Source organism: Myotis daubentonii, chromosome 3 (assembly GCF_963259705.1).
Source record: "Myotis daubentonii chromosome 3, mMyoDau2.1, whole genome shotgun sequence".
Taxonomy (NCBI): domain Eukaryota; kingdom Metazoa; phylum Chordata; class Mammalia; order Chiroptera; family Vespertilionidae; genus Myotis; species Myotis daubentonii.
Window position 1 is genome coordinate 207,321,385 of NC_081842.1, and position 24,018 is coordinate 207,345,402.

The 24,018-nt window shown below is 54.2% G+C and overlaps 1 protein-coding gene across 3 annotated transcripts in view; it reads left to right on the plus strand.

Moving 5' to 3' along the window:
- The window catches only part of ECE1 (endothelin converting enzyme 1), a 98,213-nt gene that overhangs the window by 17,556 nt on the left and 56,639 nt on the right, over nucleotides 1-24,018 (plus strand). The window contains exon 1 of one of the 3 annotated variants that reach the window (XM_059690907.1): nucleotides 5,340-5,562. The exons of 1 other annotated variant lie outside the window; for it this stretch is intronic. Coding sequence is in view for 1 of the 2 variants with exons in the window: in XM_059690903.1 (XP_059546886.1) it covers nucleotides 22,705-22,785 (81 nt within the window). In the remaining variant the exon portion in view is untranslated. Of the gene's footprint in view, nucleotides 1-5,339; nucleotides 5,563-22,689; nucleotides 22,786-24,018 lie in introns of those variants that run through there. One more of the 3 variants, XM_059690903.1, reaches the window with a different exon arrangement.

Genomic DNA, 24,018 nt, shown 5'->3' on the forward strand with positions numbered 1-24,018 from the left:
TGATAAATACCTATTAATCCATACGAGGCAAGTATGGGGGCAAGAAAATTCTTTATCAAATAATCTCAGGCCTGGCTGGTGTGGCTCAGTTGGTTGGGCATGGTCCTGTGCATCGAAAGGTTGCCAGTTCAATTCTTTGTTAGGGTACATACCCAGGTTACAAGCTTAATCTCCGGTGGGGGGTGTGCAGCAGACAGCCAATTGATGTTTCACTCTCAAACCCATGTTTCTCTTTTCTTCCCCCCCTTCCTTCCTCTCTCTCTCTCTCTCTCTCTCTCTCTCTCTCTCTCTCTCTCACTAAAAAAAGAATCAATTAAAAGACAATTTAAAAAATTTTTAGATCAGCTTTTGACTCCTGGGACCAAACTGGCACCACCTCCTTGTCTCCTATGCCAACAGTTGGCACTGCCTTATTTGTCATAAGATCTGGGGCCCTAGGGTGGGACATATGGGGGTAAGGGCCCTGTCACAGCCCCAGCTTGTGCCCTTGGCCTGCTCTTTGCACTAGCCAGCTGAGGAAGACTGACTGGTCTCCTGCCCTCAGAGCATCCTTTGGTGTTTCCATGGCAACTGTGCAGCCAGAATCCCTTGGCTGCTGCTGGGTGAAGGGCCACCAAATTCCCCACAGGGTGCCTACAGTCATAGGAAGCATCTGTCAGGAGGCCCGAGGTGGGCAGCACTGACCTCTCCCAATCCTTAGAGAAGGGAGCAGCATTCTGGGCTCAGGTGAGGTGTTGAGTCTCCGTACACTCCATCTCACTGGGAAGCTACCCGTGACTTCTTTCTGAAAATGGGGGTGTGAGCCTGCGTGAGCCACGTGGGGGCAGTGGTCAGGGAGCCTGGGGAAGCCATCCTGGGAGCCAGAGAGAAGAGCGGGAAAGCAGGACTAGACCAACGAGAAGTGGCCAGAGACACAACTCTGTTTCATTCGGACTTGGGAACTGGACGGCTCTGCCCCTTCAAGCAGCGTGGTCTTAAGGAAGTACCCTTCCCTCTCAGCCTCAGTTTTTCCTTTTCTAAAATAAAAATAATACATTGTGTCGGTCCCCTGTGAAGGCACCGACCGGCCACAACCGCAGGGAATTTCCACGCTCAGCCCTGCCTGCCCAGGCCTGGGTCTCCAACAAACCCTTTTCTTGGCATGGCTGCTGGGCACCCCCAGGCCGTGCCCCTCCCCATGGGAAGTTCCTCCTGTGTTATTCAGCCACAGACTTACCCAGGAAGGCCGAGCCCCACTCTGTAAATGTCCCAGCCTGTTATCTGGCCTTCCTGGCGGCCCTTAAATTGATTTCTGGTTTGTGTTAGGTTGTTTGTGTCGTGTCTTATCTCCTCTGTGGAGACAGGGGCAGCCTGGTGAATGCCAGGATTGTGGCTACAAGTCAGTGACTGAGTTTGAGTCACCACCCAGGCAATGGGCAGGAGGGGCCACCAGCTGAGCCCCAGGCTGCTGGCGGCTCCCAGGACCCTCATGGCCTAGAGGAGGCTAGGACCTCAGGAGGCCTGCCCAGAAGGAAGGTTGGGAGGGAAGTCACAGATGAGGCCCCTACAGGGACATGGGCCAGTGTGGAGGTTTGAGCACAGGCTCTGGATCAAGGCACATGCTTCCTCCACCTACCAGGGGGCTGTGTGACCCCAGGCAAGTGGCTCGACCTCTCTGAACCTCTGCTCCCCACCTGTGAAACTGGGGATAATGGTGCATCACATCTCTTGGGTTGCCTTGCAGAAGTGATGAGATAGTACGTAGAAAGTGTTTGGTACAATCTGGCCAAGAATTTTGTATTATTTATTTTTCGGATGTGTTCTCAGGGCCCACTGATTTCTTGGGCAAACTCCTCAATTGCCCATAAAGCACTAATACAAGTCTTTAAGAGTTTATTTCCCCAACGCCGTTCATGAGCCAGGCACTGAGTGCCTTCGCCACATCACCCCATTTAACTGTCACAGCCCCCTGTGGAATAGTCCTGTTGCTGTCACCCCAATTTATAGACGAGGAAGCTTCCCAGCCCACCCAGCTGTGGACTGCCAGAGTCCGGCCCGCTCTCACCTTGCCCCTGCTCGAGGGCAACATGGACTGGGTTAGAGTGTCCTGCCAGGTACCAGCGGGACTCAGCAAACACCAGTATAATCTGTGAGGAGAATCTGTAAACAGGATCTGGGGTGGGTGATGGTGCCGTGGAAGTGAAAGACCAGCCTGGGAGGCGAGTGATCTGCAGGACGCAGAGGGGGGAGCAGTGCCGAGGTACTGCCTGTGCTCACTCAGCCTGTACCAGGCAGGCAGGGGGCCCTAACTGGCCAGTGTAAACATCCGGGCTGCTTGTCAGCCTGGCAGGGGGTAAGGCAAGCTGGGGGACCAGCCACCAGGGCCTCCTGGTGCCAGTTTGGTGCTGGAGGTTCCGCAGACGGGCAGGGAGGTGGCGTGGAGCCAGCATTTATTGAACATCTAGTACGTACCAAGTCGTGTGTACACAACATCTTATCACATCTTTACAACAAATAGACCTGTTTGGTCTGTTTTATTATTTTTACTTAGCGGATGAGGAAACTGAGCCCTGGGAAATACACAGAGCCAGCTCCGTCAAAAGCCCGTGGAATTTGATTTGCCGAGAGGATGAGTTTGTGAAAGCGTAACTTAGACCGTATTCCTGTGCATCCGCCTCTGCTGATGCCACACTTTCCAGGCAAACGCTGTTGGGACCCTAATTCATTTTCTCTCCCGCCTGTAGCTGGAGTTCTTGTGGTCAGTTACTCCCTGGTCTACTTTTTAGCACTGGCTGGGCTGAGGGGGCCAGGCTGACCTCCTGCAGGGAAGGGACTTTGGCTGCTAGTTACATAGGCTGTAGAGCGTGTCTCACAGATTGGTGAGACCTTAGTGTCCCACTCCTTTTACAGATGGAGAAACTCAAGCCCAGAGAGGGGAAATGTCTGCCCGAAAGACTCGCTGTGGGTGGCCGAGGCAGAACTGGGGCCCGGTCTCCAAGGACACCCCTAGCCCAGGCCGACCTTTGTTAACGGGGGTGGGACAGGCTTGGGAAAGGACAGGAATGTTCCCCAGATGCGTCATGATCTGAAATCAAATGTCACAGCCAGCCCCGCGCCCTGCTGCTGCCCTCTCCGAGCTGTGCCCCAGAAGTGCCCTTGGGCCCTCGGGAACACTGATAGATTCCTGTGCTCCTGCCAGCAGGGTGTTTTGGGGTGTTTTCATAGGGTTTGGGTGGCTGAGAGCCTGGGCAGGGCCCCCTGCTCCCACTTCCTGCTGCTCTTCACCCCAGGTCTGCCCTGCTCTGTCCCCACACTTTCCCCCTCACCCTGGGTCATTGTCAAGTCCAGCAGAACTGCCGCTTGGGTTGTGCGAAAGCTGGGAGGAATCATTTAAATAGAACAGCAGTCCGTGCCTGGGTACCTGGAACGTGCCCTCTAATGCCCCTGCCCTGTTGAGGGGCAGACCCTATTGTCTGCAGCTTTCTTCACCACTACTTCGAGAGGGATGCACCTTGTTTGATTCTCTCTGTGATCCTCACTTCATAGAGAAGAATAGTGAGGTCACACCCTGAGCCTGGACTTGAGCCTGGGATTCATACTCGGCCACACCTGCTGAAGCCTGGGACCTGCTGACGTCTCCAACAGATTCATTCGGATGCAAGGGGGCTAAGCCTCCACCTTCAGAATGAGGAGCCAGGGTCTCAGGAGAGAAAAGGAGAACTGGGCAGGGAGGGAGCCCAGCTTTCCCACCCAGCTCGGGGCAGGGGAGGGTCCTGAGAAGGCCCGCAACAGGAAGTCAGAAGGGGTGGGGGCGGTGGAGGGAGGCCAGCCAGCCCTGGCCATGACTTCATGTGTTCTGGTCGAGGGACCAAGATTGCCCAATTGCCAGGGCCCCGGATGTGTCACTAGTTTCACTGAAGGCCAGCCTGGCCTTGGAACCAGTAAACCCTGTCCCCCGTAATCGGAGGCCTGTGGCCTGGCCTTCCTTCCCCCTCTGTTCTTTTTTGGGAGATTTCCCCACCAGCAGCAAGAACAATAGCGGCTGCTGTGCACCATCTCCCCATCCCCTCCATTCTCTGCCCCCACATGTACACCAGGCCCCCTTCCCTGTGCTCCAGGCCCTACTGTGCGCCAGCTCCTTTCAGACGTTACCTTGTTTGATTCTCAGAAGAGTCCTGGGAGCTAGTGGTGGGTATTAATGATCCCCACTTCACAGAGGAGAAAACTGAGCTCACACAGCAGCAAAGCACGGGTCTGGTTTGAAATCCAAGTCTCTGCCTCCAAAGCCCACGCCTCTTTGGGTGTGTGGCAGCGTGTTTCAGACATACAAAAAGCACCGAGTTCAGTAAAAGCAAACACTGGTGAACCAGCCACCCAACTTAAAGAACAGAACATTCCAAATGCAATTGGATTTCCCACACATGTCCCTTCCTGACCCCTTCCCCACCTCCCCTCTTCCAGAAAAACAGACAAACACCCTGCTTTCTTGAATGACCGCCTCGCTACTTTCATTAGCTATCTCTGCTTTCCAAGCCATACTGGGGTATTGCTCAGGAGTTTTAAAACTTTAGGTGATTGGTTGGAGGCTTTGAAGCTTGCTTTTCTCTCTTCATGTTGTGTCTGAGTTGTATCCAGTTCGTTGTTGGTGCTGTGTAGTATTCCACCTTATGGATCTAGCCTGCCATATCCAGGCTGCTAGAACGAGCCATTTAGGTCTTTCTCGTTCACTGTTTAAACAGGGCTGTGTGGCTTCCTGGTCTGTGTCTCCCGGTGACCCCAGGAGAGTTCTCCAGGTGTGTATGTGTTTTTTAGGATAAGGAGTGGAATCCGATAAGCCCACTGTATCTTGAGATTGCTGAGAGGATCCACCAACAGTTTCAGGGGTTCCTGCTCAGAGTTAAAAACCTTTAAGGACAGAAATGTTATTCTGTTTGCTTTGCTGCTGTGAACAGCATCAAACGCCATGTCAGGCACATAGTAGGTGCACAGCAATATCTGTTGGCTGAATGAGTGGACGTGTGTGGAAGGCACTTGACATTCGAGATCAAAATCAGTCCTCTGTGAGGAGGGTCCTTCCCACTTCACAGCTAAGACAACTAAGGCTTTGAAGAGGTTAAGTCATGTTCCCCAAGTGCCACAGCCAGGACCCAAGTCAGCTGACTCCAGAGCCTGCGCTCCTTCCTGAGCCCTGGCCTCTCTGACCGTTGCCCTTGTTGACAGAGGAAACGGATTCACAGAGGCCTGGAATACGGGGAAAGGGGAGAGGGGAATGGCCTGGATACAAGTACTTAGAGCTTTTGAGGTTGTCCTGGAGGCTGGTAGACAGGTTGGGCCAGCTAGTTAGGTACCTTTGGCCTGGAATGCCACCGTGGGGTTGGGGATGAGTGACATCTCACTTCTGGGGCTGATCTGTGAGGGAACCACAAGGCTTGGAGCCGTGCTAGGCTCGGGATTCAGATGAAGTCAGTGGGAGCGACCCGCCACAGGGGAGTCAGCCTGACCCAATTGAAGAGTCATTTGCTTGGAGCAGGAACAGACCTCAGTTCAAATCCCAGGCCGGCCCCTTGTTAGCTGTGACTTGAGGTCAGTTTTTCAACCTCTCTGAGCCTTATCCCCCCATCGGTTAACTGGAGAGAGCGACTCTCTCTCTTGCAGTTATTGATAGATTTGGAATCGAGTGTAGCAGTCTTAGCACAGTGCCTGCCTGGCCAGTAGTTATTAATCACAGAGCAGGAGGGAAGGCTATTCTACTAGAGATATATACAGATGCGGCAGCTTAGGCCACGGAGGAGGACTTCATGGAGGAGATGACGTTTGACCTGGGTTCTAAAGGGTGAATAGGAGTTCTCCAAGCCAAGGAGTAGACTACGGATCAAGCAGCTTTTATGTGTCCTGTACTAGGCTTGGTGATGAGATGGATAGCATAGTGTTGCTTACCAAAGAAAAATTTTAAAGCAAATGCGAGTTGCTTACAGTTTGATAGAGATACAATCTATGGTGGTGCTGACTAAATAGACAAAGAATCAACCAGTGGTATTGGGGTCAAAGAGACATGTGAAAACTGTGGGCTGGGGCAGCCAGTAAGTCTCCCTGGGGGGAAGGTGAGGGGGTGGGTAGGATTTAAATGAGAAAGGAAGACTAGAGGCTCAGGGGCTGCCTGGTTCTGGATTTCCTGGCTGGACTGGGCTGGGTCAGGAAAGGAGCCTCCCTCCCCAGCCTGGCAGGGGACTGAGGACAGACCTCATGAATTCTGGGACAAGTCCTGCTGTGTCCCTGTCACCAAGTCTTACGCTGTTTTCTCCCTCGGAAGAGAAGAAAAGTTGTTCCTAATTGTTAATTGTGCAATTGCAGTTGGCTCCTGAGCTGGGCTGAGGAGCAGCCAAGCCCTAGAGAGGGGAGGAGGAGCCCAGGCTGGATGGCTACAGCCAGGCGTTCCGGGGCCCGGGAAGGGGGTTGGGAATGCCGCTGTGTGGGTGTCCCAGGCAGGGACGCCTGCCTGGCCTAGTGGGGCATCTCTTTCCAGAGCTCCCATTGGGTGGTACCTAGGAGTTGGATAGACCTGGGTTTGAATCATATCCTCTCCCCAGCTGTGTGACCCTGGACTCGTTACTTAACCTCTCTGTGCCTCTACTTCCACACTCTCTTCCATCGGGTTGTTATGATGGTTACATCGGAAAGCAGTTGGCAGAGGGCCTGGAATGAAGTCATTGTTCAGGTGATGGTTCTTGTCACTCCTGCCCTCGTCATTCAGCAGCAGCAGCCCCACCATCAATGCCACCACTGCCACCACCTCCAGGCCCCAGGCCCCGCCCAGGCTCAGGTTGAACACCAGGGTCATTCCAGCAGCAGGTGTCGTCTCTCCATTAGCCAGGACGTTCCAGTGCCATCACATTACGTCCAGCGTCACAGCCTGTGCCCTCAGGGCTCCTCTTGGGAGGAGGCGGAACTTGAGTTCCTGAGTGCCTTTCCGTGGTTTACCTCCTTAATTCTCACCACAGCCCTGTGATGTAAGCTCTCATGTCCCCATTTTAGAGACGCGGAAACGTGCAGAGAGGTGAGGCGACTTGCCCAGGGTCACTCAGGGCTTCAAGCCCAGGTCTGTCTGCTCCAAAGCCCTTGCTCTTCCCAAAGATGGGAATGGCTTGTTCCAGGAAACCTGAGCCCGGCGTCCTCCTTCCCTTTAGTTACCCCTCCACTCCCTTCTCGGTCATGTCCCCCGTCCCTGGTTCTCCAACCCCCTCTGGCTCGGCTCTGCACCTGGGGACCCCTCTGGGCCTCTTGTCTCCTCTCCCCGCCAGGAGTATCTTCCCGGGCTCCCCCAGGCCCCCAGACAAGCATGACATGTGTGGTGAGGAGGGGTAATGGGGACCAGATGGGAAGCTGAGCCCTGGCTGGGCTTTGTTAGGGGAACATTCCTGGTCACTGAGGCAACGCCAGCTCTGTAGCATCTGGTTTGGCCGAGGGTCCACCCTGATTGGCTGGGGCTGGACGTGGAGCGTGGCCCTCCCTGAGGTCGCGGAGAGGTGGCAGGTGGGGATGAGCACTCTTGCTGAGACAGGGGTTCAGAGCCCCGGAGGGAATAGCGGGGGCAGAGTGCCAACAGGGAGCCCAGAGCCAGGCAGACCCTGCGTCCAGGCCCCGCTCTGCCATTCTCTGGCCCGGTAATCCGGGCAGGTCTCTACCCCTCTCTGCAAAACGGAGGCAGTGATGGTACCGAGGTAATCACGTGCACGAGCAAGTCAGACAGCAGTGCCAGTGTTCGGAGTGCTTCACATTAGCTCTGAATTCTCGTAGCCCCGTGAGAATGGTGCTGCTGTTGTTTCTGTTTTACCAGTAAACTGAGGCACAGGGTGATGGTGTCACTTGCCAAGTCAGACAGGGAGTAGCAGGCAGAGCTGGGATTTGAACCCACCAGGCTCCTACGGCTGCACTGCCCTGCCTGTCAGTGACACTGTGTGGCGCGGTCTGAGAAAAGTGCCGTGTCAGCTGGCCGTGCTGCTTGCCCCAAAGCCTGTGCTTTTGGTGGCGTGTGGGATGGGCCGCCAGGTTTATAAGTGGGCAAACGGCAGGCCGGGCAGCCAGCCAGACCCCGGTGTTGCCCTGAGAGGGCCAGGGAGCCCCACTCCGAAAACAGTAGCTTCCATTCCTCAAGTCCCTGCTGTGCGTGCCACACACACATACACACGCTTGGTCCACATTCTCATTTAATCCCCACAGCCGCCCTGGTTGCCCATGATCATCACGTGTGTCTTTGAAAGAAGCTGGTTTTGAACATGTGTCCAACGGACTGCAAAGCCAGAGCGCCTTCCACGGGGCGCCGGCCTGGGGCCCATCTCCTGCCTCCTGAGGGATGGGTACAGTCTCCTTGTCAAAGAGTTTTTACAGGATGATTTTGTTGATTGTGGGGAGAGGGAGGGGCCGAAGAGCCTAGACTACGATTCTCGTCCTGGTTGGCCCCTTGAGTGACCCCCCGCTACTTCTTGAGCCTCAATTGCCTCATTTATTAAACGCAGTTTACGACCAGGGAGCAGAGCTGAGTGCTGAGGGCCAAGCGGACCAGAGCCTTGACTCTTTAAGGCTTTTTGGGCCACCGGGCAGGACAGCCACATCCTACCCAGTAGGCTCTGGTGGAGGGGTGTGCAGAGTGCTGTGGGAGCGCAGCGGGAGGAAAATTCGCATGCTGAGTGTCTGGGGGTTGGCATGGACACGGGCCCTGTCTGTCAACTTGCCCTTTCCCTTCCTCCTACTAACAGCAGCCCCATCCTTTGGGTAATGCCTCTCCCCAACTCCTCATGGTACTAGTGGGGTGCCAGTCATAGGCTCTTACCCCTCCTTTTCGCGGGGCACATATGAAGCAGGCCTGGCCAATCAGAGTTCTTCCCTGGACTTTATAATTAGAGAGAGAGAGAGAGGAAGGCTCTTTTCTCTAAGGCTCTCTGCTGCCAGGTGGTAAGCCGGGCCCAGTTCTCCAGGCACGAAGGGCGTCTAAACTCAGGAGATGCGAGTAAGGGTGACGCACACGGGGAAGCAAGGGATGGGATCGGGGAGGGGAGAGAACCCAACGGCATCATCAGAACTTCTGGAACTCCTCCTGCCTGAGGCCTGAGCCTCCCTCTGTTAGGCCGTGCAAGCCAGGGTGTTTGCTCTGTGACAAAACCCAGTTAGAGCCGGGTTCCTGTCACTTACAGTCCTGAGGGTCCTGACTAAGACCAAGGCGGCTTCACAGAGGGGGTGGCATTTGAACCACGACCTGTTGAAGGAGTTCTTCAGGATAACAGCAGGGGCAGGATGGTGCCAGGCGGAGCGGGCTCCTGGGAAGGGCATGATCATAACCTGCCTGGGGGGATGGTAGCGTTGGTGTCGGGAAGATCTTGAAGGCCCCCATGTGCCCCAGAGCAGAGCTTGGATCCATCTGTCCATCCATCCTCCATCCATTTGTCCATCCTTCCAACCAATCCAGCACTCACCGTGCACCGGGCACTGTTGTAAACACTCTCCAAAGAACTAATTCCATCCTCCTCTAGCAACCTGGTGAGGGAGGCACCGTAATTTCACCACGTTACAGGTGAGAACACAAAGGCATGGAGAATTTAAATAACTTGTTCATGGTCACATAGCTGCTAAGTGACAGAGCCAGGATTTGAACCCAGGAAGTCTGGCTCTAGAGGTTTATTTTCCTAGTGGTATATTTATTCTCTTAACTACAGGCTGGAGGGTGAGCACTCCCTGAGCTCTTTCCACGGGGAGCACCGTGACTGCAGGCCCATGCCTAGGATGCGGGTGTGGGGGGGGGGGGGTTTGGCGATAGCCGAGGGGGAGGGAGAGTGCTCTGGATTCTTTCGGAGGAAGTGGGTGCTCTCCTGGCCCAGTTTCAGCCCGAGCCAGGCTAGGAAGGAGCCGGGCGGGTTCCTGCCAGGTGCCCTGCTGTTTCTGCAAGCTGTGATAATCTCCAGAAAGTGAATGATGGGCTCTGGCTGGGTCCAGCTAAGCCCTCGATGGGAGGTAAGTAACTTTAAGAAGCCCTGGCTTCTAGCCAGGTGCTGGGGAGTTTTTAAAACCGCTCCTGGTGAGGGAGGCCTGGAGGGAAGGGGTGCTCTGAGCTGCTGCATTTGCCAGTGGAGCCCTGGGGATGTCAGCATCAGCTCCATGGCTCCAGCTTGCCCCAGGCTCACGTACCTCCTGTGTGCCCAGGCCCTTCCCCTCTTTTTTTTTTTATTGTTTAAAGTATTACAAATATTAATACATATGTCTCCTTTTTTTTCTCCAATTGACCTTCCCCCAGTCTCCCCTACCCCCTGGCACATGCCCTCACCCCCTCCCAGTGTCTTGTTTACAGATCTAGGGAATAGCAGCCCCAGTTTATAAGTGGGAAGTTTGAGGATCAGCAAGGGTATGTCACTTGCCGAAGGTCACACAGCCAGATTTCCTGGTCTAAGTCTCAGGCTCCCGACAGCCTCACCCCTGCCTCTTCAACCTCGACTGGTCTGAGGGATTTCTGGAACACACTCCAGAGCTCCCTCGGGCCCCTGGCCCTTCCCACAAGACACCTTTCCTCTTCTTAACACCAGTCCTGCAGAAGGGATTCCCCCCAGTGAGAGAGTCTTTTCCATTCCTCTAAGAGAAGGCCCTGCAGCCCCTACGAGTTCTACACAAGCAGCCTCTGCGGCTGGGGACTAAGGCTTTAGGTTGTGTCTGAGCCCTGGCAGGATACGTGGGAGAGGGAGCCCTTGAGAACAGAGCAGGGGACAAGGCTCTCCAGGTGGAAGAAAGCATAAGCAAAGGCCCTGGGGTAGAGAAGTGGACGCCTGCTCCAGGGCACAGCTCCCAGGAGGGTGGGAGGAGCTGGGTTATGCGTCCCTGCAGGAGTGGGGCAGGCAGGTTTCTGGAAGTGACCCACCTGGACCCTCTGGAGGATCCAGAAGGGCTGTGACCCATTGGGCTCTTAGGAAAACACTGAGCCAGGCTTTTCTCTTCTACCCTGCCCCAGATCTCCCCTCAAGGGGGCTCAGGCTCAACTTGGGCCGGGGCCTGTCCCCTCAGCCTGCCTGGCTGCCTTCCACAAAGGCTCATCTGTCCCTTCCCAGTTCCTGTCGGGGGCCCAGTGCCCGGGAGCGGCAGCCCCCCATGTGGGCACAGCCACAGCAGCAGGTGTGGGCTCTGGCTGGCGAGGCAGAGCTGCCGTTTCCACCCCCGGGCTGTTCTCATCAGAGGTTCAGAGAGCCCCAGTCCTGGCAGGCCAGTTGAGCTTGCCACTGTCCAGTGTCTCATTTGACACAACCAGCAATTCTCCGGGAAGCCATGCTGTCCTCCTTGTGTAGAGGGGGAAGCTGAGGCTCAAGGCCATGACGTGACTCACTCAGTGTCGTAATTACTAACCAGCTAAGCTGCGTGTATCTGTCTTCAAAACCTATCCTTCCATCTATGACACGGAAGTCCTCACTCCGACCCCTTCCAGCAGCCAAAAAGCGAGATAAGGGGAGGGGCCTGCATCGGGAGTGATGAGAGGCAGCCCATGAATGCGGCCCTGGCTGGGGAAACAGGAGTCCTGAGCGGCACCCAGTCCCGGAGCTGACACTGGACCGAGAAGGAAGGGGGGATCTGGGTGCAGGGAGACGACAGCCCACCAGCTGCCCTCAGTCATCCTCAGCCCAAGCTGGCGGAGTCCTCACCACAGAGCCCTTCGCATTCGGGCACAAGCAGGCCAGGCTTTGGAAGGAGCGCTAGACAGAGTCCAGAGGCGTCTGGTCCTGGCAGGGCCCCGGGTTCAGCTTTCTCAGGGGGCTTCCCGTCTCTGGGTGTCAGTTAATTCATCTCTAGAATGGGGTGAGGTGGGATCCCCTTGTCTCACTCCCTTCCAACCACACTGCCCTTTTTCCTGCTCCTTGAACCCTCTACATGGCCCCACCTCGGGGGCTTTGCTCCTGCTGCACCCTTCCTCCCCTGCCTCCCCCCCCCCCCCCCCAGTGTCCTTGTCGCTGGTTGACACCTCGTCCTTCTGGTTTCAGTTTACATGTCACCTGGTCACAGAGGCCTTCCTGGACTCCTCCCCCAGCCGGGCCGTCTCTACCACCCCACCCTGCTGAACTTTCTTATAACACAAATAAATCCAGAGTCAAATTAGCCGAGTTCAAATCCCAAACTTTACCACTCAGAGCCGGATGATCTTGGCCATAACCTCTCTGTGCCTCAGTTTCCTCACCTGTAAAATAAGGTCAATAATAACACATATTATTTTTGTAGGGATTAAATGAGAAATGCATTGAAAAGCACTTAGTACAGTGCTCAGCACGCACTGAACTCCCAATAAATGTTGAATGCTATTGTTGTTATAACTCTTAGCAACATTGTTTCTCGTCTGTCTCCCCATTAAAGTTCAAGCTCCTGAGAGCAAGGACTTTGTCTTGTTCACCGATGTGTATCAGGCATGGAACTCATTTCCTAGCACACAGTAGGTGCCTAATACATATTTTTTTAGTGAATGAATGGACAGATGGGCAGTGACACTCCTAAGTGGCTTCCTAGGGCTGGATATGGAGGACGGATACTGGGAAGACAGCCCTGGGCCAGCTCCTTTCTCAGGATCCATCCAGCCCTCTGGGCTCCCAGCAGCCCCATGGTGGGTCCCCTTCTGGCCTGCCCTCATAGGGCATTCATGCCCTACAGGATGGGGGTGTTTCTTTGGGGATCGAGGTGGCTCCCTGCCCCAGCCACTCTGACCACCGCAGTGTCTGCGGGTGTCTGATGCTGTTGCCCAGCTCAGATTCCAGCAGCCAGGCGTGGGGGCTAACGTAGATTTTTCCCTGTGCTCAGCAGCCCTCCCTCCTGAACCCGCAGAGTTGGGCCCAGCCTGCTTTATCTCACCACCTGCCCCTGCCCCCACGCCCCTTTCAAAAGCTCCTTCACAAACAGAAATGCCCCCAGCTACCCCTCCCACCGCTGCCGTGCTGTTCTGGATTCAGGTAGGACCGCTGGCACATCAGCGCCCCTGAGGACACGGGTCCCTGTGCCTTGTCCGAAAGGGAGGAGAGCCCAGCCCTGGGGCCCCACAATTGGCGTTGGTGAGGGTGGCCCCGGTTTTAACGTTGGCTTCGTGTGCCTTTGTTCATTCATTAATTCGTGTTCACTGAGCACCTGCTCTGTGTCAGGCGCTGCACGGCCGTGACCATGGCGCCTGCCCTGGCAGCGGACCCAGCACTTCGCCCGCGTTTGTAGCTGGCGTGTACGCCAGCGCTGACAAGTACAACTTTCTGAGGAAATGGAAGCGTTCTGCATCTGTGCTGTCCATTAACCCCGTGTAGCTGTGGAGCACGTGGAATGTGGCCGGCGCAAAGGAGGAATTTACTTTTTAATCAATTCGTTTTCGTTTTAGTAGCCCCCTGTGGCCGGTGGCCTCTGTGTTGGACCTCGTGGATCTATCTAGACGCCTCTTTGGAGAGCAGTCATTCGCGGCCTTAGACTGCAGGTCTCAAACGCACACATGGGCAGGGCAACTGGGGTGACTTCCCAGGGGCCCCGGAGGTTGTGTCTTCTTTCACGGTTGTCAGTGTATTGAGCTCACAGGCGTTCCCCTCACACCCGCCAGAAAGAGTCAGCCACTGTCCCGCTTGAAGCATGAGACCCTCCTGACCTATTTTTCACGTTTCCACCTTTTTTCTCCTATTGAGGTGTCACGTACTCAGAATAAAATGCACCGGCCAGAAGCAAGCAGTTCGATGAGTTTGGACACGCCCGTGTCACCCCAGGGGCATCAAGATAGAGGACATTTCCAGAACATTTCCATTTCCCCAGAAAGCCCCCGCAGGCCCCTTTCCAGCAAGTCCCGTCCGCAGGGCGATGGCTGTTCTGATGTCGGTCACCACACACGCGTGCTGCCTGTGTTTAAGCCTCACACAACTCATCTCCCACCAAGACGAGGGTACGGGAAAGGTTTCTTTTCTCTTCGTTGTGAGCACCAGCACCAGCATGAGGGAAATGGCAGCCGACGCTTGGCCCCAGAGAGGAGGAGAGAGGAGGAGTTGGGGTGGGGTGGCCGTGGTGCCCCGGGGACTCGAGGCCTGTCCAGGGGGGACAGCCACTCCTCGGCTCCAGCTGGCGGTTGCCACTTGAGAATGTGGGCCCAGCATTGTCAAGTGTTTTGTTTCGTTTTGTTTCGGTGTGTGTTTGTTTGTTAAGGAAAGCTGAAAATGCTGGTTTTGATGTCCAATCTTCTCGATGTCGGCATTTCAACACCTTTGAGAGCACCTCTGTGAGCCAGACCTGACCTGTGGCCTGCCAAGCTGGGAGTCCTGCCTCTGGCTGATCGGAGGGTTAGGAGTCGCAATAGCTGATGTTGTTGAGTGGGTCCTTTGTTTCAGGTCCCAGGCTAAGTGCTCGGTGTTATTAAGTCATCTAATCCTCCTAACAATTTGTTAATAATCCATTTTACAGATGAGTAAGCTGAGCCATAGAGAGGGATTAAGTGACTTGCCCAAGGTTATAGAGTGAGTGCTTGGCTGGGACTTGAACCCTGACTGGTTCCCGAGTCCGTGCTCCTAACCACTACACATACTCCCCCTGGGGAGAGAGAGTGAGGCTGCCAGGGATGGTTATGCTACTTGGGGTGCAGATTTGCCAGCTATGAAGGGTGCTACCGATCTGGACAAGCAGTGGGAGCCTCGGCCCTGCCGCTGTGATTGCCCTGGCATGGGGATTTTCAGGTCCAGGCACCTTGGCTGTCAAGGGGAAGAGCCCAATTTTAGGAAAGCAGCCAGGGGTGAGGTTGGGAAGGTGCAAGCCCGGCTGATGCTTGAGGAGGGTGTCAGCGAGCACTTGGGCAAGTAGGGGCAGAAGTAGCAGGAACCTGGCAGAGGGAGAGCGCAGGCCCAGGAGGGTGGCAGGGGAGAGGAAAAGAATCAGCCGGCAGGGCCCAGGGCCAGGCTGCGGCTGCCAGGGGAGCTGGTGGCTGGGCCATCCCCACCCCATGGTGTTTGGTCCAGACAAGCCTATCACTTGGGAAGGAGAAGATAAGGATCACCTGGCAAAACAGGACTGCATTTCCATCGTCCCCTCCCACCTTGGGGGGTGGGGGCACGAGAGGGAACAGCCCAGAGAGGGCACAGCCAGGACCCAAACCTGCGCTCCTGGCTCCCACCCCACGGCTCCTTCTGCTGCCCTTGGCTGCATTCCCCAGGACAGGAGTCAGTTGTGGGGAAAGAGGGTCTGCGTCTGCAGTCACTGGCAGGGAGAGGCCAGACTCCTCTCAGCCCTTATCTGTGTCACCTAGCCAGGCTCCCATAGGAAGTAAGCACGTATTATTGTTGTTGTTTTTGAAGCCGAGGCTCAGAGAAGTAGGGATCAACCAGAAAGTGGTTGGCAGGATTAAATAAGTGAGGTATGTAGAGTGTTCTGGTGCCTAGCAAAGGTCTGTGGGCCGTGGGCCAGAGAAGCGATGAGGTGGCAGGACTGGTCCAGGAGGACCTCCTGGAGGAGGTAGCATGGCACTGGGCTTTAGGAGACTCAGCCACTCGGGCTGCTGGTTCCGCTCAGGTCAAGGTTGTTTTCTGAGTAAGACCTAATGCCATTTGGGTCTCCTCACTCAGAGGATGCCACTTTCTGCCAGAACTCCAAGTGATGCGGGCTGGTGCCCCAGGGTCCTCACAAGCCCGTCAGCGGCCTCCACACCAGAGAAGTCCTCCGGGCCTGGCTCCAGATCCTGAGCATTGAGAAGGGGCACCCTAGCCTGGTGGTTGTCACATCACCTCCCTGAGTCTCCGTTTCCTCATCTGGCACTTGGGGACGGTGCTACCTACCATACAGGGTTATGGTGAAGGCCTGGCACATGATAGGTGCTCAGGAACCAGGAATCACAGAACCTCCAGGAAGCAGCTATGGGATTGAATTGGTCTTTTAAGGACAGGACAGACATATCCCCAGGGTAGCCCAGGGAAGCTCCAGCCACACTTTAGCATAGAACCAACAAGATTCCAACTACTGCCTCTGCACCTGCGTGCTTTAGTGGGCCAGGAGCACTCGCCCCTCGTCAGCTATGTCTGCACTGGACAAGGGCACTGGGGAGCAAGTTTACCCTTGGATCCCCCAGATCCAAGAGCAGCAAACGCCATGCTAAGCCCTTTTCGTCCCTATACACAGGGAGGGAACAGGTTCGATAACTGAACCCTGGCACAGCCAGTACATAGCAGAGTTGAGACTTGAACTTCATAGTCTGGCTCTAAACTCGGTGCTCTTGGGAAGGGAAAATAATCTAGAATAAGTGAAAATACTGATTTGGGGCAGTCTTTCACAGTTGCGCAGCCTGTACATGCATGTGACTGGGTTTTGTCCTGTCATCCTCACCTTACAGGCGAGGACAGGGAGGCCCAGAGAGGTGGCATGAGCTGCCCAGGGCCATGTGGCTGGGCTAGAATGTGGGTCCATCACCTGACCGAGTCCATTGTTCTTCCTTCTGTGACAGCCGCCTCTAGGGGAGATGGTTATCCAGCTCGAATGGTGGCCGCCAGCAGGCCCAGCGAACTCCACCACGGGCATGGCCAGGCCTGTCCCACGCCTCCCTGTGCCCACCTCCACCTCCGCTGGGCGAGCGCAATCCCAGCCAGCTCAGGCGCCCATTTCCTGCGTCCACCGTGCCTTCCTTCTCAGAGCCTTGGAGCCATGGATTAGCTCTGAGAGGGATGTGGAGGAGTGATGTTCAAACTCCGTTCCTCGGAACCTCTGAGGAGGCCAGGTTTGGGGTTAAGGTATGGGTCATTGAATACATAAGCAGCAGTCCCCCTTATATCTCTCTCTTTTTAAAAAAATTGATTTTAGAGAGGGAGGAAGGGAGAGGGAGAGGGAGAGAAACATCGATATGAAAGAGATACATCGATTGGTTGCCTCCTGTACACGCCCCAACAGGGGATCAAACCCACAACCTGATGAGGAATCAGACCGCGACCTTCTGGTGCATGAGATGACACTCCAACCAACTGAGCCACAGCGGCCAGGGCCCCACTTATATCTCTTTTCTCTTTGGGTTGCCATGTTAAGTTTTTAAAATAAAGGGCTCTATGAGATTAAAAGGCATATGCTTATGAACCACTGTCTAATTCAGCAACTGCCTTCCCATTTTACAGATGGAAAAACTGACTCCAAAGCCCATATTTCCCCCATAAATCATAGTAATACTCAGGCACTGTTCTAAGTTTTTAAACATATTTAACAATCCAACCCTATGAGGGCAACACTTACCTCCATTTTACGGATAAGGACACTAAGGCTCAGATGGTGAAGTAACTTGCCCAAAGATTAGGGTCCAGGGAGCCTAGCTCCCAAGTCCACCCTCTTAGCCACGCCCAGTCTGACAGCCACACCTCCTCTTTGTGTTCTGGAGAGGGGAAGTCACCTGCCAAGGCTTAGGGTACGGCAGTATTGAGCTGGGACCAGAATAGAGATGTGCCTTCCAGCCCAAGCCCTGAGTACCTCCCGCTGTCCAGGACATCACCTGGGCTGGAGGGGGAGATGGGCAAGCCTGTGTGGATCTTGGCTCTGTTCTTCACTGGCTGTGTGACCCTGGACAAGTGAACGGACGTCTCTGAGCCTGCTTCCTCACCTTAGAAAAGGGATAACGGCCCACATCACGGAGTTATCATGGACGTTCAGCAGGATTGTCCACATGAGTTGGTGGGCACAGGGCCTGGCACAAACTGTGAGGGCCCTGGCCACACTCAGTTCTGGATCCAAGGAGTCCCCTCCCTGCCCCACCTGCTTCCTCTACCCTCTTCCTTCTTCCCAGCCCTCACCTGCCCCGGTGCAACACAAATACTAATTACAACCCTGTCCATGAGCTGCTCCCCGGTTGAGCCTAATTACTGGGCAGCTCTGTCATCATCATCTTCATAAATATCATTAAGTGAGACAGATTAACGTCCTGAGTTTTATATGATTAGGTCGGCAAATTGGCACACTTGGTCCCCTCAGCTGAGGACTTACCTGGCTGTCCTGCACAGCTCAGGCAAGGTGCAGGTTTCTGTTCTGTCTCCAACCTGGTGCTCGGAGATCAGAGTGGACAACTCGGCCCCTTTAACCTGGCCTGGAGGTGATGCCTCGGGTGGTAAGGATGGAGTGCGTTGGGGGTGCCATTTAATTTGTTGTAATGGCAAAACCACACGCTTTGGGGATAGATACAGGCTTTATTATTTACCAGATCTATGACTTGGGCAAGTTACTAACCCTCCCGAAATTGCAGTTGTTTCACAGTATGCAGCAGGGAAGAGTCCAGGCGATGATATGTGTCAGCAGGTACCAGGTCCAGCACCTGGCATGTCTTAGGTCCTCCTAGTTTTTCCTTCCCTTCCCGTCTTCCTTCATGCTCAGTGTGTCCGGGAGAGCCAGCCCTTCCTGAACCCACCACCACACGCTCACTTTTACTCAGTGCTGCTTCTCTGGGAGGCACCGGGCTGAGGACTTTATGTGTCTTGTATTTGATGTATATAGGTACCGCTATCATCTTCATTTGATAAACAAGAAAACCAAAGCCCAGAAAGGAAGGGGGATGCCTTTGTGCAGGTCACACAGTTGCACTGGGCTGCGGCCTGTTGGGATGAGTTGCTAGGAGGCCACGCAGGTTGCTGCTGGGGAGCTAGCAGGACGGGTCACAGTGAAGCCTGAGAAGGCTGCCTGGAGGAAGAGGCATCTGAGCTGAAGAGTTAGCCAGGGGAAGGATGAGAAGAAAGGCCTCACAGGCAGAGGGCAGTAGATGCGCAAAGGCCTGGAAGCAGGAAGCACACTCATATTTTACTGAGGTTCGAACATGTGAGGGAGAAGTGGTGAGAGAGCGACTGGAGAGGAGCCAGGAGCCAGATCCCGGGGGTGGGAGGAGGGGGTTGGGAGCCAGGCCAGGAAGCATGCTTTCTCTGCCAGTTCCAGGGAGCCAGCGTGTGAAGGAGACTGACAGGATCATATCAGGCAATTTAGAAGGTTCTGCTTGCAGCCAACTGGGAGGTGAGGGACTGGGGAGTGATTGGGGGGCGGGGGGGAAGCAGGGGATGATAATTGGAGATCAAGTGGGGGGTCCAGGGCTAATCAGGGAAGGCTTCGGGGGGAGGGGACAGAGTCCGGGGGCCTGGACCGAAGGGCAGAGATGACAGATGGAGGCTGTCAGGCGGGTGGGATGGAGAGAGGCGTGGTAGCAGCCGTGCACGGGGCTGGGCGGTCATCGGTGTGATGAGTGGCCGTGTCGGGGACAAAGGCAGACTTGCTGGCCAGCTGTGGGTGTGGGGTGGCCTCCGCGGGCCCTGAGGCTGTCAGTTGGCAGCACTAGGTAAGGCTCTCGGTGCCTTCCGGGGCCCCCCAGGCAGGTGAGTCAGCTCCTGGCCAAGTGGCAGAGTGTTTTCCAGTTCCCTGCGTGTGTGGGCGAGTCTCCCACTGCCCACACATTCGGGGGAGCCCAGCCTGGGACTCTGGTCCAGACCAGAGCGATTGACTCATTGGCTGGCAGGGCTGCCACCTTCCCCCATGAGGCAGTTAGCAACCTTGACCTCCCACGTACACTCCATGCTCTTGGCCTTCCAGTCTCACCTTTAGGCCATCCCTCTCCATAACTTCTGCCCACCTTCCCCCTTCCACGCTCAGGCCTCCAGCTCCATCCGACCCCATGGTGGCACAAAGTGGAGTCTCCCTCCCCCACCCTCTGTCATACCCTCCCGGTTCCCCACATCTCCACTGCGGCAGCCTGTCGTCTCCAAAGGAGGTCTGGCTAGAGAGGCAGGTTCTCAGGTGGCATGAGAAAAGAGGCAGGGCGCTGAGAGGGTCAGGGAGATCTGGGGTTGAACCCCGCTCTGCCGCCAGCTGGCACGCTGCCTCCTTTCTCTGGCCTCAGTCTCTGCATCTGTAAAATGGGGATCCCAGGGCTTATTCCACAGGGTGATTGTGAGACACAACTAAGATAAGTGTATAAAAGAGCCTTGAGAAATAGGCATCCTGGGCTTGTGTTGGGGTTGACGACTCTGTTTTCTGTTTTAGGGGGCAGCCAGTTTTGCTTTGTTGTAATAAACATTTTATTTCAGAACAGTTTTAGGTTTTTAGCATCGTTGGAAAGGTAGTACAGCGATTTCCCTTAAAACCCACCCCCAGTTTCCCCTGTTACTAACATCTTACACAGGGCGGGGCAAAAGTAGGTTCATAGTTGTTTGTAGGGAAAATAATGTAAGAATTAATAAATAATAATACAAGAATAAACTGTGTTTCACGTACTCACCAACTGTAAACCTACTTTTGCCTCACCCTGTATTTATGGTACATTTCTCACAATTAATGAACTGATATTGATACATGATTGCGAACCGAAGTCTATCATTATTCAGATGGCTTTAGTTTTTACCTACTATACTCCTTCTGTTCAAAAATCCCATCCAGGACACCCCATCACACTCAGCCAGCATGTCTCCTGAAGATCCTCTTGGCTGTGACAGTCCTCAGACTTGCCTTGTTGTTGTTTTTTTGATGACCTTGACAGTTCTGCAAAGTGCCAGGCAGCTATTTTGTGGAATGTGCCTCAGCTGGGATGTGTGTGATGTTTTTCTTGTGATCAGATTGGGGTAATGTGTTTTTAGGCGGAAGGTAAAGTACCGTGTACATCACATTTATCCTAAGTGCATGCTTGCTCTTGGTGAGTTGGATTGGACTTCCCCCTGTTGACATTCACCTTGACCGCCTGGGAAGCCTGTTATTTTTGCCCTGAGTACAGCAGCAGGGCTAGATGAATGCCAAGTGTTGGCTGAACTAAGGCCAAGGTCAGAAAATATGGACAAGGGCAGAAGCAAATGGAAAAGTAGTGAAGGAAAATAAAGAAAAGCAGGGATGAGGTGGATGCTTCAGCGTGTCTGTCAGGTACCAGTTCCCTTTGGGATGGGATGTTACATACCAGGAAACTCGTGTTTCAGCTCATTTACTCTTTACAACAACCCCTTTTACAGATGAGGAAACTGAGGCCTGAAAGGGAAAACGACATGGTCACATGAGCCAGGGAACCTGGGGTCAAACCTGGGTCTGTCTTTACTGCCTCGGTCTCCCAGTGTTGAGTAAGTACTTTGAAGCTCCCTTCACAGGAGAATCAGTCAGGAAAGGGGTATTCCTAACACATTTTGTTTTCTAATTCACTCTGTTCAGGATGGGTGATGATTAAAATGCATTCCATAAAATGATATGTAGCAGAAATAGAGAACAGGATAAGAGAAAATACAGTGGAAAATGCGGGTAAAGAAAAAGCTGAACATAAAGGCCAGGAAAATGCCCATAGGTGAGTTTCTGATTTGGCTATGAGCTTCCTGGCAGCCAAGGAAAAAAGGGATAGGGCCAATTCCTATGATTCCTGTTATCAGAAAGCAAATAAGCAGTTTACTCTCTCAGGAACTTTGTGGCACATTTAAAAAGAAATTAATCAGATGGAAATTTCACATGTGAAAGACACTGAGCAATGTAATGGATAATGTAATAGATGGCACAAGGTGTCACACTCAGGAGTAATGGCCATATTTTTACTATCTTGCCCCTTAGCCATGGTTGTCCTATTTGAATCCTACTTGATTGTTATCGAGCAACTAAATTCTGTTTCTTTGTGGAAGTCACAGATGCCTATGCCCTAGTGACAAGCTGGGACACAGATTAACCAGTTACCTATGTACCAGGTCTGTGCTGGGCACCAGGGATAGAGGGTAATAAAATGATTGTTGCCTACCCACCAGATCCTTTCTATTACAGGATAAAGATGCCTAGACAAAGGCCTGAATGTAATGAAGGTACTATACCAGGGACCCACCAGCAGGCAGGGCATAATTCCTTCAGACTGGGGAGGGCTTCATGGAGGAGGAGGTAGGCCAGCGATGGAAAACAATAGTTGGGGTGGATGGAGGACTCACAGTCTTGAGAGGGGGACTAGCAGGTGCAGATCCCTTGAGGGTGGGGACGTATCCTATGCAGGGCTACCCGCCTCAGCTGGAAGCACAGGGCTTGACAAGCATCAAGGCCTCGGTGAACTCCTGTTGAGCCCTCAACACCCACAGAGATAGATCTGGGGTCAGAGTGATGACCACACACCTGAAGGGTCTGTGGAGGGTGAGCCTAGAGAGGTCGGTTTGGGCTAGATAGGGGAGTCCTTGAATGCCAAGCTAAGGAGTTTGGATTTTGTTCTTTAGGAGGTGGGGGTCAATTGAAAGTTTCTGAGCCTGTGTTTTATAAGAAACAGTTATACAAATAATAACGGCTAACACGTAGTAGTCACTTGCTGTGTGCCCAGTACTGTTCTAAACACGTATTAACTCATTTAAGCATCACAACAGTCCTGTGAAGAAGGTACTGCTGTTATCATCCCTATTTTACACATGAGACAGCTGGGACACAGAGAGGCTGAGTCACATGCCCAAGGTCACACAGCTGGGAAGTGGCAGAGCGGCGATCTGAACTGAGGTTTGGATCTAGAGCTTTTACATACTATCTTATTGTGTCTATTAAATGCAAGTATTTAACTAACATGTAACGTGAGTGGTTGTACTAGATGACATATAAGGATTTAACAAATCTCAGCTAATTACTGGCACCAGCGAGGCAGGAATCAACAGGGCCCTTGGCCACAAAGGGCTGTATCCCTAAGGAGCTGAGGCTTAGAAATCCACCCTGAAAACAGATTGGAGGGTGTGGCCACGGAGTCCCAGGCCTGTGAGTTTCACTCAGGAGCTGCTCTTTCCTGCCTCTGACATGCTCCGAAATTCTTTGAAGATTCCCCTGCCTTGGGCAAACCAACCACAAGAGCCATCAGGCCTTTGTCGTCAGAGCTACGTGAGCATCTATATTTCTCATTTCTGTTCACCCCAGGCCTGTGATTTCCACAGGGTGGGGTTTCCAGAGCCCGCACCGTCACACCCGCATCTGACTCTCCTCACCTCCTGTGCTGCTGCGGTTCCTCCTCCTTGGTCTCACTGAGCCCTTCTCGGGAACATCAGGCTAGATTATCCTTCTGGGCTCTGTGGGGTGGGGCGGGACAGGAACCAGCAGATCAAGGTACAGGCTCCACAAAGCTGTGGTTGTGTCCCCCCTCCCCCCAAGCTCTCGGCCAGGCGTGGCACCCACAGCCACAAATGAGGCAATTAGGGAAATCGCTGGCCGCCCTGCCTGCTCAGCCCGGTTCCTCAATGAGCATGGGACCAGGAGTCAGGACCCGGGTTCCAGGCCCAGCTCTGCCATCTACTAGCTATGCTGCTGGGGTTCTCTGGTGGCAAAACCATGAAGTCAGTGTGCAAGGAGTCACCGCCTGGCTCCCTGGCTGTCGAGCCAGGTGACTTGGGTGGGGCCTGGGGAGGGGTGCAGAGGACAAGTCCCATCTCCTCCCTAACTCTCAGTAAAGTGGAGGTGCTGATGCCCACTTCACAGAGTGCTGTGGGGTGAGGAGAGAGTTTGTCAAGCTGCACTTAGTAGGTGTGGGGTCTCCCCCTCCACCCCCTGCCACTTCTCTTGGAAAATGGAAGTGATACCTGCTGAGGCTGAGGCGCTAGGTGGGTGTGGGGATCCAAGACGGGGACTGGCAGGCCCTGCCCTGGCTGTGGGCGGGCACAAAGATAGGGCTGCCATTGTTGCTGGAATGTCACTCACCTGCTGGGGCCTACGGAGCGCCCACCTAACAGAGCCCAGAGCCCTCTAAGCCGTTCCCACGCCTGCGGTGGGTTTAGTTTCACTTCAGGGCCCCGGGGAAGGCGTTTCAGGAAGGGCCCCTCGTCTTTTGTGTGTTGAAAAATAAACAGCTCTCCATCTCTGCATTCTGCTTTGGAGGTATGTGAGCTTTCCTCCTCATCTGCAGACAGGTATGTGAGCTCCCCTCATCTGTCTGCAGACAGACTGCAGTGGGGCACGGGGCAGGGGCAGCCCGGCCTCGCTCCCCCACCCCCAGCCCCCATGAGATTCAATCCCTGCCTTCAGAATTCTCCCATGTAGGGTCTAAAGTGCTCTGTACTTCCATAGAAGGAAACATGGGGTGGAGGCCGTGTTGGGGGGAATACAGAGCAGGGATCAGAGGCC